The 12,149-nt window shown below is 32.9% G+C and overlaps 2 protein-coding genes across 5 annotated transcripts in view; one reads left to right on the top strand and one right to left on the bottom strand.

Annotated features, from left to right (window-relative positions):
- Window positions 1–12,149, top strand: part of LOC114342278 (nitrilase and fragile histidine triad fusion protein NitFhit) — a 368,011-nt gene that overhangs the window by 174,795 nt on the left and 181,067 nt on the right. The gene's annotated exons all lie outside the window — the stretch shown is intronic.
- Window positions 1–12,149, bottom strand: part of LOC114334793 (zinc finger protein 227-like) — a 56,403-nt gene that overhangs the window by 6,760 nt on the left and 37,494 nt on the right. For 2 of the 4 annotated variants that reach the window (XM_050654316.1, XM_050654315.1), the window contains exon 2: window positions 11,240–11,374. The exons of the other annotated variants lie outside the window; for them this stretch is intronic. In XM_050654316.1, the coding sequence (XP_050510273.1) occupies window positions 11,240–11,243 (4 nt within the window). In that variant the 5' untranslated portion in view covers window positions 11,244–11,374. The remainder of the gene's footprint in view (window positions 1–11,239; window positions 11,375–12,149) is intronic. 4 annotated transcript variants of the gene reach the window in all.

The following is a 12,149-nucleotide window of genomic DNA, read 5'->3' as shown; positions in this document are numbered from 1 at the left end:
ACATGACATTTCAGCAAAAAATTTTTGTTTTATCATATTAAAGAATTATAAAAATAATTTTTATTTGGTCCTATTAGTGTTTTACTTTTAATAAAAGTGAATTTTTTCATACACTTACGATCCTGCATTCATAGAACATACGCCGAGAGCGCACGAACGTGACATGTCATTTGTGACAGATTCAAACTGTGAATTTTTTTTCTGCATTTTTTTACACCTTTTTTAGATACCGTATATCGTATTTATTCAAAGGTAAACTTCATTTTCACTCAAAAAACGTTCAGGCCTGAAAGGGTTTTAAGAGAAAAATGCTGAGAAAACTTAAAATATATCGTACTGCGGATATAATTCCTATAGCTTATATATTCTAAGACTAAACTCTTAAATCACGTGCATTTCGATTATTGAGCTACAACCCCTTCGCAAGAAAACCACCCCATATTCCTGGCTTAAGAGAGATTTGTACTTAAAATGCATTAAATTAATTATTTGGCGACTACAAATCATTTAATAATTTATGAGCTCCCAAATTACGCGCATTTAGATCAATAAATAGTAATTTATTTTGTATAGTGCAGTCACTTAAGGTAAAAATCAACGATTACCTTCAATTTCGGTGAACCTTCATCGATTTTCACGAAAATTGGTCAGTGGTTAGGGGATACCTCAAGAAACAAAGGTGACATGGTACCACCTTGCGCCTTTACCCTGAGGGTGGATACCGCCCCTTCTCGGGGGTGAAAATTATTTTATAAAAAATAACTGCACAAATCAATAAAATGACAAATTATAAGCAAAATTTGTTATATAAAGTTTTTAAAATAAGTCAATACTTTTTAAGTTATTAAAGATCAAAGATTTTAATTATTCGGGAAAAAAATGCATGTTTTGAAGCGGTTTTTCGTAAATCACTGAAAAACTGTAAGTTTTTACAAAAAGGTTAATATAGTCCTTTTCATGACCATTTTTCAGTGCGTAACAGTTTTTCTATTTCTCTCTAACGCATTAAATTGTATGTGACAGAAAAAAGGCACGTCGGTGATTACAGACATTTATATCATTTCTTCTAGTTATTCTAGTTGTCGATAGATGACGCCATAATCAAAAAAGAATTATTTATTAAATAAAATAATAATATTATCAATATAATCTGTACAATTTATAAGACTATACAAATCAAAGAAAATACCATTTTATAAATGCAATAGACACAATTGATTTGTTTTTATTCCAAATTGAAAATAAAATGTGACAACTGTCAGATTTAACTAAAATGTCATGTTAGAATAAATGTCATAAATGTGTATTATCACGGACTTACCTTTTTTTCTATAATTTGTGACGCACTGAAAAATGGTCATGAAAAGGAGAATAGTAGTTTAATTCGTATAGCTTATATTTTAAGAATAAACTCTTAAATCACGCGCATTTCGATTATTGAGCTACAACCCCTTCGAAAGAAAACCATCACATATTCCCGGCTTAAGAGAGAGTTGTACTTAAAATAATTTAAATTAATTATTTGGCGACTACATATCGTTTAATAATTTATGAGCTCGCAAAATATACGCACCTCAATTATTGAATTGCAATATTCTTTCTACAGTGTAGTCATTGAAAGTAAAAATCAACTATGACCTTCGATTTCAGTAAATCTCCATTCATTTTCACAAAAATTAAAATATTTGATCTTTAATAACTCAAAAAGTATTGATTTATTTCAATAACATTATATAACAAATTTTGCTTAGAATTTGTCCCTCTCTCGATTTGTGGGGTTATTTTTAATAAAGTAATTTTCACCCCCGAGAAGACGTGACATATACCCCAGGCTAAAACCGCAAGTTGTTATTGTTAATTTTGTTTCTTGAGGTATCCTCTATCCGCTCACCAATTTTCGTGAAAATGAATGGAGGTTTACCGAAATCGAAGGTCATAGTTGATTTTTATCTTCAGTGACTGCACTATACAGGGTGATTGATTAGTAGTGTAAAGCTCAATAGCTCCGCTATAGTAATAGATAGCAATAAAAGTTAATAACAAAAATTTTAGCAACCTTAGAGCTTCACATTACAAAATTAGTTAGAATGTTACAGGGTGTTCGATAACACAGTGGCAGATCAAACTTAAGTTTTTTTTTAAATGGAACACCCTATATTTTATTTTATATTCGAAATCCTGTTAACTTCTCCATCACAAAAATATAAAGGTTTGTAATGTTATACAGGGTATTTACAAAGTTATAACCAATTTTGTATGAAAATCGTAACAAGTTCAACTCCCTGTATAAATAAAAATAAGCACAACAGCAATGGTTTATTAATGCCATATTTTTTTATTTATTGTCAAAATTTTTAAGAATTATTGATATTGTTAATTTTCTTTATATCAAATACAGAGTGAGTCAAAACGCAAGTACATTATTTTCTCAGTAATGTTAAATAGAACACCCTGTATTTTATATCATTATTGAAAAGCGACACTAACTTACTTTAATTTCTATATAACATTCCCTATGCCCAAATTTATTAGTTTTCGACATATTTTCATTTTTCAGAGCAAATTATTTTAGGTGTTTAAATTTATCTAAATTTTAAGTAAGCCATGACTGAATTGACAATTGAAGATTACCGATTATCAATCCGGTAATCAATCTAACACTGTAGCAAATAAAGAAATAAAAATAATTTATTAGTAATACATTTTACAAACAAAAACACAACCACTACATGCAACATTTTTGAAACAATTAAAAACTATCTTTTTATGTAAATGCAACAAATAAACAAAGAAAATTAGTAATAAATTTTACAAAAAAACACACAAACACAAAATACAATATTTTGTGAAGACAATTAAACACTACATTTGTATGTAAATGTAACAATGTAACAAATAAAGAACGAAACATAATTTATCAGTAATACATTTTGCAAAAAACATGTTTGAAAAAATTAGAAGCTACTTTTAATAAAACATTTTTAATATTTAATTACATGAGGTGTTCAAAATTATCTCCTAACACATTTATGTACGCCTAAAAATGATCATTGAATGAGCTACTTACTCTACGGAGCATTTGTAAATTAACACATCGAAATACACTTTGTATTCTATTTTTCATCTCATCCCTTGTTGTTGGAGGTATTTTATAAACTTCATTATTAACGTAACCCCAAAAAAATCAGTCCAGTTTATTAAATTCTGGTGATTTGGGTAGCCACGCTACTGGTCCATTGAAAAATGAAAATATCTCGAAAACTAATAAATTTAGACATAGGGAATGTTATCTAAAAATTAAAGTACGGTAATGGTACTTTTCATATACAGTGATATAAAATACAGGGTGTTCCATTTAAAATTACTGAGAAAATAATGTACTTGCGTTTTGACTCACCCTGTATTTGATATATAGAAAATTAGCAATATCGACCATTCTTGAAAATTTTGACAATACGTTAAAAAATATGGCATTAATAAACCATTGTTGTTTCGCTTATTTTTATTTATACAGGGAGTTGAACTTGTTACGATTTTCATACAAAATTGGTTATAACTTTGTAAATACCCTGTATATTTTTGTGATGGAGAAGTTAACAGGATTTCGAATTTAAAATAAAATATAGGGTGTTCCATTTAAAAAAAAACATAAGTTTGATCTGCCACTGTGTTATCGAACACCCTGTAACATTCTAACTAATTTTGTAATGTGAAGCTCAAAGGTGGCTAAAATTTTTGTTATTAACTTTTATTGCTATCTATTACTATAGCGGAGCTATTCCTACTAATAAATCACCCTGTAGAAAGAAAATTGCAATTCAATAAATGAGATGCGTATACAGTGATGAGCGTGCTAATAACTGGGAAAATAGCACAAAAGATGGAAAACATATTAAATTGTGAGAGAAAAAGAAATAAAACTAGTAGAGTTGTTAAATTTAGCGATAGTAACCTATAAGTTGACATTATAATGATTTTTCCCACGTTTAGACGTATCAAAGGAGTATGTCAACTAAAACTGTCAGTGTGACAGTGGCATTTCTCAAATTTGTCCGATACGTATAAAGGTGGGAAACAATCAATATAATGTCAATCTATAAGTTACTATCGCTAAACTTAACACCTCCACTTGGTTCATCTCTTTTTATCTCACAACTTAATATGTTTTTCATCTTTTGCTTTATTTTGCCGGTTATTAGTGCGCTCATCACTGTATTTTGCGAGCTCATAAATTATTAAACGATATGTAGCCGCCAAATAATTAATTTAAATTATTTTTTCTACAACCGTGTTAAAAATGCAATTTTTAGCACTCCATACGAGCGTTAAAAATGCTACTCTAAGGCACTAGTGCTTTAAAATTTTTATGGAACTGCAATTCGTATTGACCGTATACACAGTTTTGATGTAATGTCAAAAAAATATAAAAATGGAATGTCAGTCGAGTTCAAGTAAAAGTTTTTGTAGATATTGTCCTGTAATTACGTTTGTAGAAAAAATATTGTAAGATATTCGTGTTAAAAAGTACATTTTTAAGGCACTAATGTGAATTGCAGAACTCGCTATCGCTCATTCTGCAAACTTTCGCATGAGTGCCTTAAACGTGTACTTTTAACATTTATATCATAAATAACTATTAAGTACAACTCTCTCTTAAGCCGGGAATAATGGGATGGTTTTCTTGCGAAAGGGTTGTAGCTCAATAATTGAAATGCGCGTGATTTAAGAGTTGATTCTTAAAATATAAGCTATACGAATTAAACTACTATTAACTTTTTTGTAAAAACTTAGTTTTTCAGTGATTTACGAAAAACCGCTTCAAAACCTTCATTTTTTTCACGAATAATTAAAATCTTTGATCTTTAATAACTTACAAAGTATTGACTTATATTAATAACTTTATATAACACATTTTGCTTATAATTTGTCCTTTTATTGATTTGTGCAGTTATTTTTTATAAAATAATTTTCACCCCCGAGAAGGGGCGGTATCCATCCTCAGGGTAAAGGCGCAAGGTGGTACCATGTCACCTTTGTTTCTTGAGGTATCCCCTAACCCTAACCACTGACCAATTTTCGGGTATAATATCACAAGAGAGTGAGAATAAATTGAAAATAATGCGACAGTTTTTCGAAAATTTGTTGTCTGGCAATAGACACGAGAGCCCGCAGGGCTCGAATGACAACAAATTTGAGTAAAAATGAAGAATTATTTTCTTATTTATTCTTACTGTCGTGTGATATTCGTAAGATTATTTTTTAATACGTATATTATGGATATTTTCTTAAATGTAAAAACTAGGAAACGTTGTCAAAACGTTGTTAAAACTAGGAAACTGGTTGCCATTAAACAAAAACAATCTACTTAAAAAAATTCTATAGGTAATTTTCTACAGTAGATAATTCTCAGTATAATTTTAATCTGATTGGACAGAATTAAACACGTGATCAAATATCTTACTATACGATTGGAAGTTAAAATCATTAAAAAATAATCGTCAAAAATGATGAAGGTTCACCGAAATTGAACGTAATCGTTGATTTTTACCTTCAGTGACTGCACTATACAAAATAAATTGGAATTTACTGATCTAAATGCGCGTAATTTGGGAGCTCATAAATTATTAAATGATTTTTAGTCGCCAAATAATTAATTTAATGCATTTTAAGTACAAATCTCTCTTAAGCCGGGAAGATTGTGTGGTTTTCTTGCGAAGGGGTTGTAGCTCAATAATCGAAATGCACGTGATTTAATAGTTTATTCTTAGAATATAAGCTATAGGAATTATATCCGCAACACGATATATTTTAAGTTTTCTCAGCATTTTTCTCTTAAGATAAATCAATTAAAGGGTTGTTTGTGGGCGAAGGGGATGAGCTCAAAAATCTAAACTATATTCTTTCAAGAGCTCATAAATAGCTCGTAATTCTGCCGCAAAAATCGATTCAATATTAAATTCCTGCTCAGTGGAACGAGCTCAAAATTTTTAATTTGCGGAATATGAAAGCTCATAAATAGCTCATAAATCAGGGCTATTTGTTTTTTAATTTTTGCAAGTGGGGGGGGAGGCAGCTCAACACGAGTCATTAATTTGGCATCTAAATCTGAATATATGTTTGCAAGTCACATTGTTGCCATAGATTTTTATTTTTTGTACATGTACCGGGTGTTCCAATAAGAATGGCTGTCAGCCATATCTCAAGAACCCTTTATAGTACAGCTTTGAGAAAAAAAAAATAGAACAAAAGTTGCCTCGGGAAAAGCCTGGAAATTATTTTCATAGTAGGTCCACCGCTTGAGGGCGTAATTTGAATATCAAAAATTTAAAAATAAGAATGTTACTAAATTTGCCTAATGAAAGGGCACTGGAAATCCGATCATCGCATTATTCATAAAATTCTGCGCATATTTGATTTCACAAGTTTAAGTCTACCTTTGCAAATAAGAGGTGGGGGTGAGTGGGAACCTTGTTATGAAAAATGGCTGTAACTCCGGTTCCGCTACATCGAATTTTGCAAACTTGGTTTTGTTGAAAACAGCTTTTTCGTCAATATAAGAGTTATAATTTTGAAACAGCCTAATAAGTAATATACCGCCACCTAGGAGGCGTTACTTAATTTTTTTCAGAAATCTAGGTTTTTTTGGAAAATATATACCAGCAACAGGTTCATCATTTATTAAATACAAGTTTGCATTTTTAATCCTCTATTACAAAATTAGACCAAATTAGCAACAGAATAGCGATAAAATATCGATACCTTTTTCTATCTCGAGATATCTTCAGAAACGTATATTTTAAACAAAATTGTAAGAGCCCCCGCAGACTGCAGACTTTTTATCGGCCGATAGTTTGGTCGGCTTGTTAATCAGTACAGAGAGGTATGCGTATTCGCACATGCCACCGATTCAGTATCGGGCGATCAAAAAGTTTGATGGGCTTCCCGATTGCCTTCAAACTAATTTGTCGGCCACCTATCTGCCGATCAACCGGCAGTGTTGGCTAATAGGCCAGGGTAATATGACAAAAATATACCCTGTTCGTGACACGTCAGCAGCCAGGGTACTGAAGCGTTTTTTCGACAAGTAATACCTATAGGAACAAATTGTAACTATTTCCTGCGTAGGATCTGGCGGCCATTTGTATTTATAAACAATTAACTGTCAAAAAATGGCATTTTTCCTTTTTTTTCAAATCAATGGAAAACAGTGAAACTTATGATTTTTTTAGTACAAATATCTTTGAGATTATGGAAAGAGATTTAAAATGACATACTACAGAGTTTGATATACTCATTTATTGTTAATATAATTGCGAAAAAAAGTCGGAATTGCAAAAAAACATATTTTCGTAATAACTGTTTTCAAAATTAGTGTACAGGTTTGAAATTTTTGTCAAATGAGGGTTCTTTGGGGCTTAATATGTGATAAAAATTTCAAAGCGATTCATTCAATTGTTTAAATTTTATTCGAATTGTTTATCACAGAGAGCATTTTTTTTGCAATAACATAAGTCAGAAAAAAATGACGTTAGAACCATTCCACAGGTGACAAATGGAAGAGCATGAGCTATATTTTCAACTTGGTTTAAAAAAAGCGAATAAAAAATGCATTTATTAGTAATAAATAATTATGCAAAAGTATCGTAAATCTTTCCTTATAAACTTTTTGAATAACCTTTTCCACAAAAATTAACTTTTTTACCCTGTTTTAAGTGCACAACTACCAAGTAATGTTATTTACATCATAATTGATAAAAAATGGTAATAAATATATATAATTTCTTATATAACAAAATAAAAAGTGTATAAGGAAAGATTTACGATACGAATTATAACTGTATAAAAGGGGCATTTATAAAATATACCACCTACACCAAGGAGGTTTTACACTTTACATTGTGTAGAAATAAATTATCACTGAGAATTCTTCGTCAGCATCATCAACAGCTATTCTATCCATCGGCAGAAGGAAGCCTCCCTTGGTGTATCTGTTACAGTTCAAGTTGATTCTCAGTTAGAGTTGACTCCAACTAGTTGGAGTCAACTCCAACTGAAGCGAGCAGTAAAAGTTGATTTTAAAAATTTAAATCAACTTTTACTAGTTGGAGTTGACTCTTACTAGATCGATTCAGTAAATGTTGATTATACGAGAATATCAAGTGCATTTTTGATGAGTGTGCGTTTCTTTGTTTTGACCGTTTCAACTACTTATTAGTATAGTTGTAACGTCGGCCCCGTTAGGTAAATTATTCTGATTCGATTTTTTGCACAAACTTACTCAAAGAAATATGTACATCCGTATAACAATCCTTATAACAAATACACAGGGTGTCACGCGGTACCGCGGTCGAAAAATTGTTTAACCAATTTTTGTTAACCCAATTCACAAAAATAATTTTTATCTACTCTATCTCATATTATGTAGTAAAGGTTTTATTGTGTGAAAATTGTAAATATAGATGGCAGTACATGAAGGGTTTAAAGTGTGTCTGAAGTAACAATGTATTTTAAATGGGTTTTACTTTTTCGCATTGTTTTTTAGCACACTGTCATATAATTAAACATCCTTAACTTTCGCCTTCGGGAGGAAATCAGACACGCCCTTGCAACGGCAACTGAAATGCTCACAAAACAGCGACCACGGAAGCAAAGATGGATGACAGGAAATATTGGATTTAATGGATGAAAGAAGAAAATGAATATTACCATCCTTGGATTATAAGCTTTCATTTGACACATCATTTGTCATATCGGAAAAGAAATGAAAGGCAGAATTTACAAATCAGTCATCAGACCAATAATGACATACGCGGCAGAAACACAACCCGACACAGAGAGGACAAAAAGATTGCTCGAAACAGCCGAGATGAAAACCCTTCGAAAAATCGATAGTAAGACTCTATGGGACAGAGCTAGAAGTACAGATATACGACGGAGATGCAAGGTGGATAACATTAATAACTGGGTAAGAAACAGAAGAATAGAATAGAATGTAGTCAGGACAGCGAGAGACGGTTCCCCAATAGGAGGACGTTCAGTGGGAAGACCACGAAAACGATGGAACGACAACTTACTAGAGGCACATTGAAAAAACAGACAAAGTAATGTCTATACAAAAAGAAGAAGAAGAAGATTTGTCATTCTACCTGTTATAATGACGGAGGAATTATATTCGCGGACGGACGGATAGACAGCCTAGGTTAAATTTGTCACCTTTAGTACCGTCCTTGGATATTAATCTTTCCTTTGACACCTCATTTGTCATTCTACCTGTTATAATTAACGAGGAGTTATACTCGCTGTCGGACAGATGGTACTAGGCAGTACCGTGGTCGAAAAATTGTTTAATAGTTATTTATGTACCAAGTCTGTAAAGTGGCTCTTTATCGAACGAGTCTGATATTACGAGCAGAGGAAGCGAAGCGAGCAACAGACACGTTCGATAAAGAATATTGAGATGGTGCGTACAAAATTGTATCGTCAATCATAAAAAACATTAACAACTTTGAGGAAATTAATTTTAGACGAAATAAAAAATTCGTATGACAGTAATGACAGATGACTTTTGCACGATGGCCGGTTTTGATGTTTAATCAGGCCCGGACTGGGCCGCCGGCCCACCGGCCCACGGGCCGGTGCGCCTTTTGACTTGGTTAGTATCTATCCATTAAAAAATTAAACGCTGAAAAAAAAATTTTTTGAACCTTTACACAAAAATGATGCAGCTATCATTCGCCTAAAAAATGTTTTTACTTGCTTCTGATTTCGCCGTTTGGCACCGAAGGCGCACCAGAAACCTACATAATAAAGCCAGTGGGTACAACAAAATACCAGATATCAGATAATCAAATAGCTTAGATACTATACGCGGCGCCCTCGAAGACCATTTTTACTATTCGGGCGCCTTTCGTAGGTTCAATATCCTCTGTTTCTATTGTAATAAATAGTTTAGATGCGACGCGCAGCGCCCTCGAAAACTATGTTTGTGATTCGGGCGCCTTTCGTGGGTATCAATTTCCGCTGTTTCTATTATAAAAATAGCGAGTGGAGCCCTCGAAGACCATTTTTACGATTGGTGCACCTTTCGTGGGTATCAATTTCCACTGTTTATCAAATAACGGATATTTATACCTATGGAAGGCGCCCAAATCGAAAAATGATCTCCGAGGGCGCTGCGCGTCGCATCTAAGCTATTTGATTATCTGATACCTGATACAAAGAGTGTTATATTCCACAATTGGACTAGAATATACAGGTTTGGTTTTCAGTGCTCCAAAACCACATTATACATGCAGGATTGTTGTGTCCCAAACTCCTAAATAATAAAGCCAGTGGGTACAATAAAATACAACTTGTATCAGGTATCAGATAATCAAATAGCTTAGATGCGACGCGCAGCGCCTTCAAAGACTATTTTTATGATTCGGGCGCCTTTCGTGGGTATCAATTTCCGCTGTTTCTATTATAAACAATAGCTTAGATGCAACGAGCGGCGCCCTCGAAGACCATTTTTACGACTGGAGCACCTTTCATGGGTATCAATTTCCGCTGTTTATCAAATAATGGATATTTATACGCGAAAGCACTACGCGTCGCATCTAAGCTATTTGGTTATCTGATACTTGATCTCTCGATCAACTCCTTCAAATCCTCGCATATCGGACCGATCAAGCCAAGAGTACCCACAAAAGCTTCCTGATTTGAAAATCTTTTTAGATCGATTCATCTTTCCGTTTCTTCCTTTTGCTCCTTAGTTCAAAACTCACATACTTATGTAAGCTGAGCGATTGTTCTTCCAAACCAGTCCAGCTTATGGCACTGTTTAGAAGTAATGTTGAAACCTGCGAGAGGTCCAGAAAGGATTCACTATTACTTCTTACGAACGTAGGTCATTTAGCACGGTAAGCCCCATAGCGTGGATCCATTCTGATAGGTATTCCCCTCTCGAAGCGGGACGTTTGGTGAAACATAACAATTGTACGCCAGGCGGTCTACAACTTATGCCTTAACATACCTATTAACATTCTTAACAGCGTGTCTGGTGATTCCAATACCTCCGTTCACTACGTATACCGTCACGTCACATCCCCTATCTTTAACGATTCTCTGTCGAAAGACCAAATGTCATACCTTTCCTTCGTGCGAATGCCTCTGCAACGTCGTGAGCGGCCCTCGCCCTTCCCACATTTATTTAAAGGAACTGCGTATTAGATGGTTCTTATCTTCCTAACTTACTTACCCATACGCTGTCTGATTCCTGGCCCTAGATGTTTTCACCCATCCTTTTCTCATCGCTTGTGGCAGGATGTTGTTTCTTGAGGCCCCGCTTTTCCAGGATCAGTTTTTTACACTCCGGGCACTGTGACCGGATTCTCTAAAAGTGAGGGAAAAAGTCGTCTCACTACTGCTAGAGTTGCACAAGTTTGACTTGAATGTTTGAACTTGACTTGAGTTTGACTTAATTTCAAGTGAAACCCAAGTCAATCCTTCTGACAAATATTTCAAGTCAAGTCAAACTGGTCAATCGTACAGGTTTGAAAATTCAAACTGTTTGTCAAACTAGTTTGAAAGAGTTTGAATAATAATTTATTTAGTAGATATACTTTTTTGTCGAGATAAACATGTTAGTTGCCAATTAAGATAAGAAAATTAATAATACAATAAGTGCCACATAACAGTCAAAATTTTCAATGTGTTTTAATTTAAAACTTTTAAATGTAGATATTTATTTTTTTCGAATCCTGAGAAAATTAATAAGTATTTTTGAAAAATTTAAACGTAGAATGAAAGATTGCGTTCTTACCGAAGGCCGAAAGTCTCTTAGAATAAATAAAAAGTTTGTTTTGAATGAAATATTTGCAATTAATAACAACACTAAATTTTCCTTTTTATGTTCACCCCTGTAACTTATTAAAATAAACATAGAAGTTTTCAGGGATGTTCGTCCCTCAGAAATAATAAAATCTTTCATGCTGCGTTTAAATTTTTTTTAAATTCTTATTAGTTTTCTCAGGATTTGAAAAAAATTAATACATTTAAAACACATTGAACATTTTGATAACCGACATGTTACGCCTATGCCCTTAAGGGTTACAATAAAATAAGACTATTTGGTTTTTCAATGGACAGCTCAAAATAAACTTATTTGG

This window comes from Diabrotica virgifera, chromosome 6, assembly GCF_917563875.1.
Source record: "Diabrotica virgifera virgifera chromosome 6, PGI_DIABVI_V3a".
Lineage (NCBI taxonomy): Eukaryota > Metazoa > Arthropoda > Insecta > Coleoptera > Chrysomelidae > Diabrotica > Diabrotica virgifera.
The sequence above is the reverse complement of the archived record's forward strand: the minus strand, read 5'-3'. Positions and strand labels throughout refer to the sequence as shown.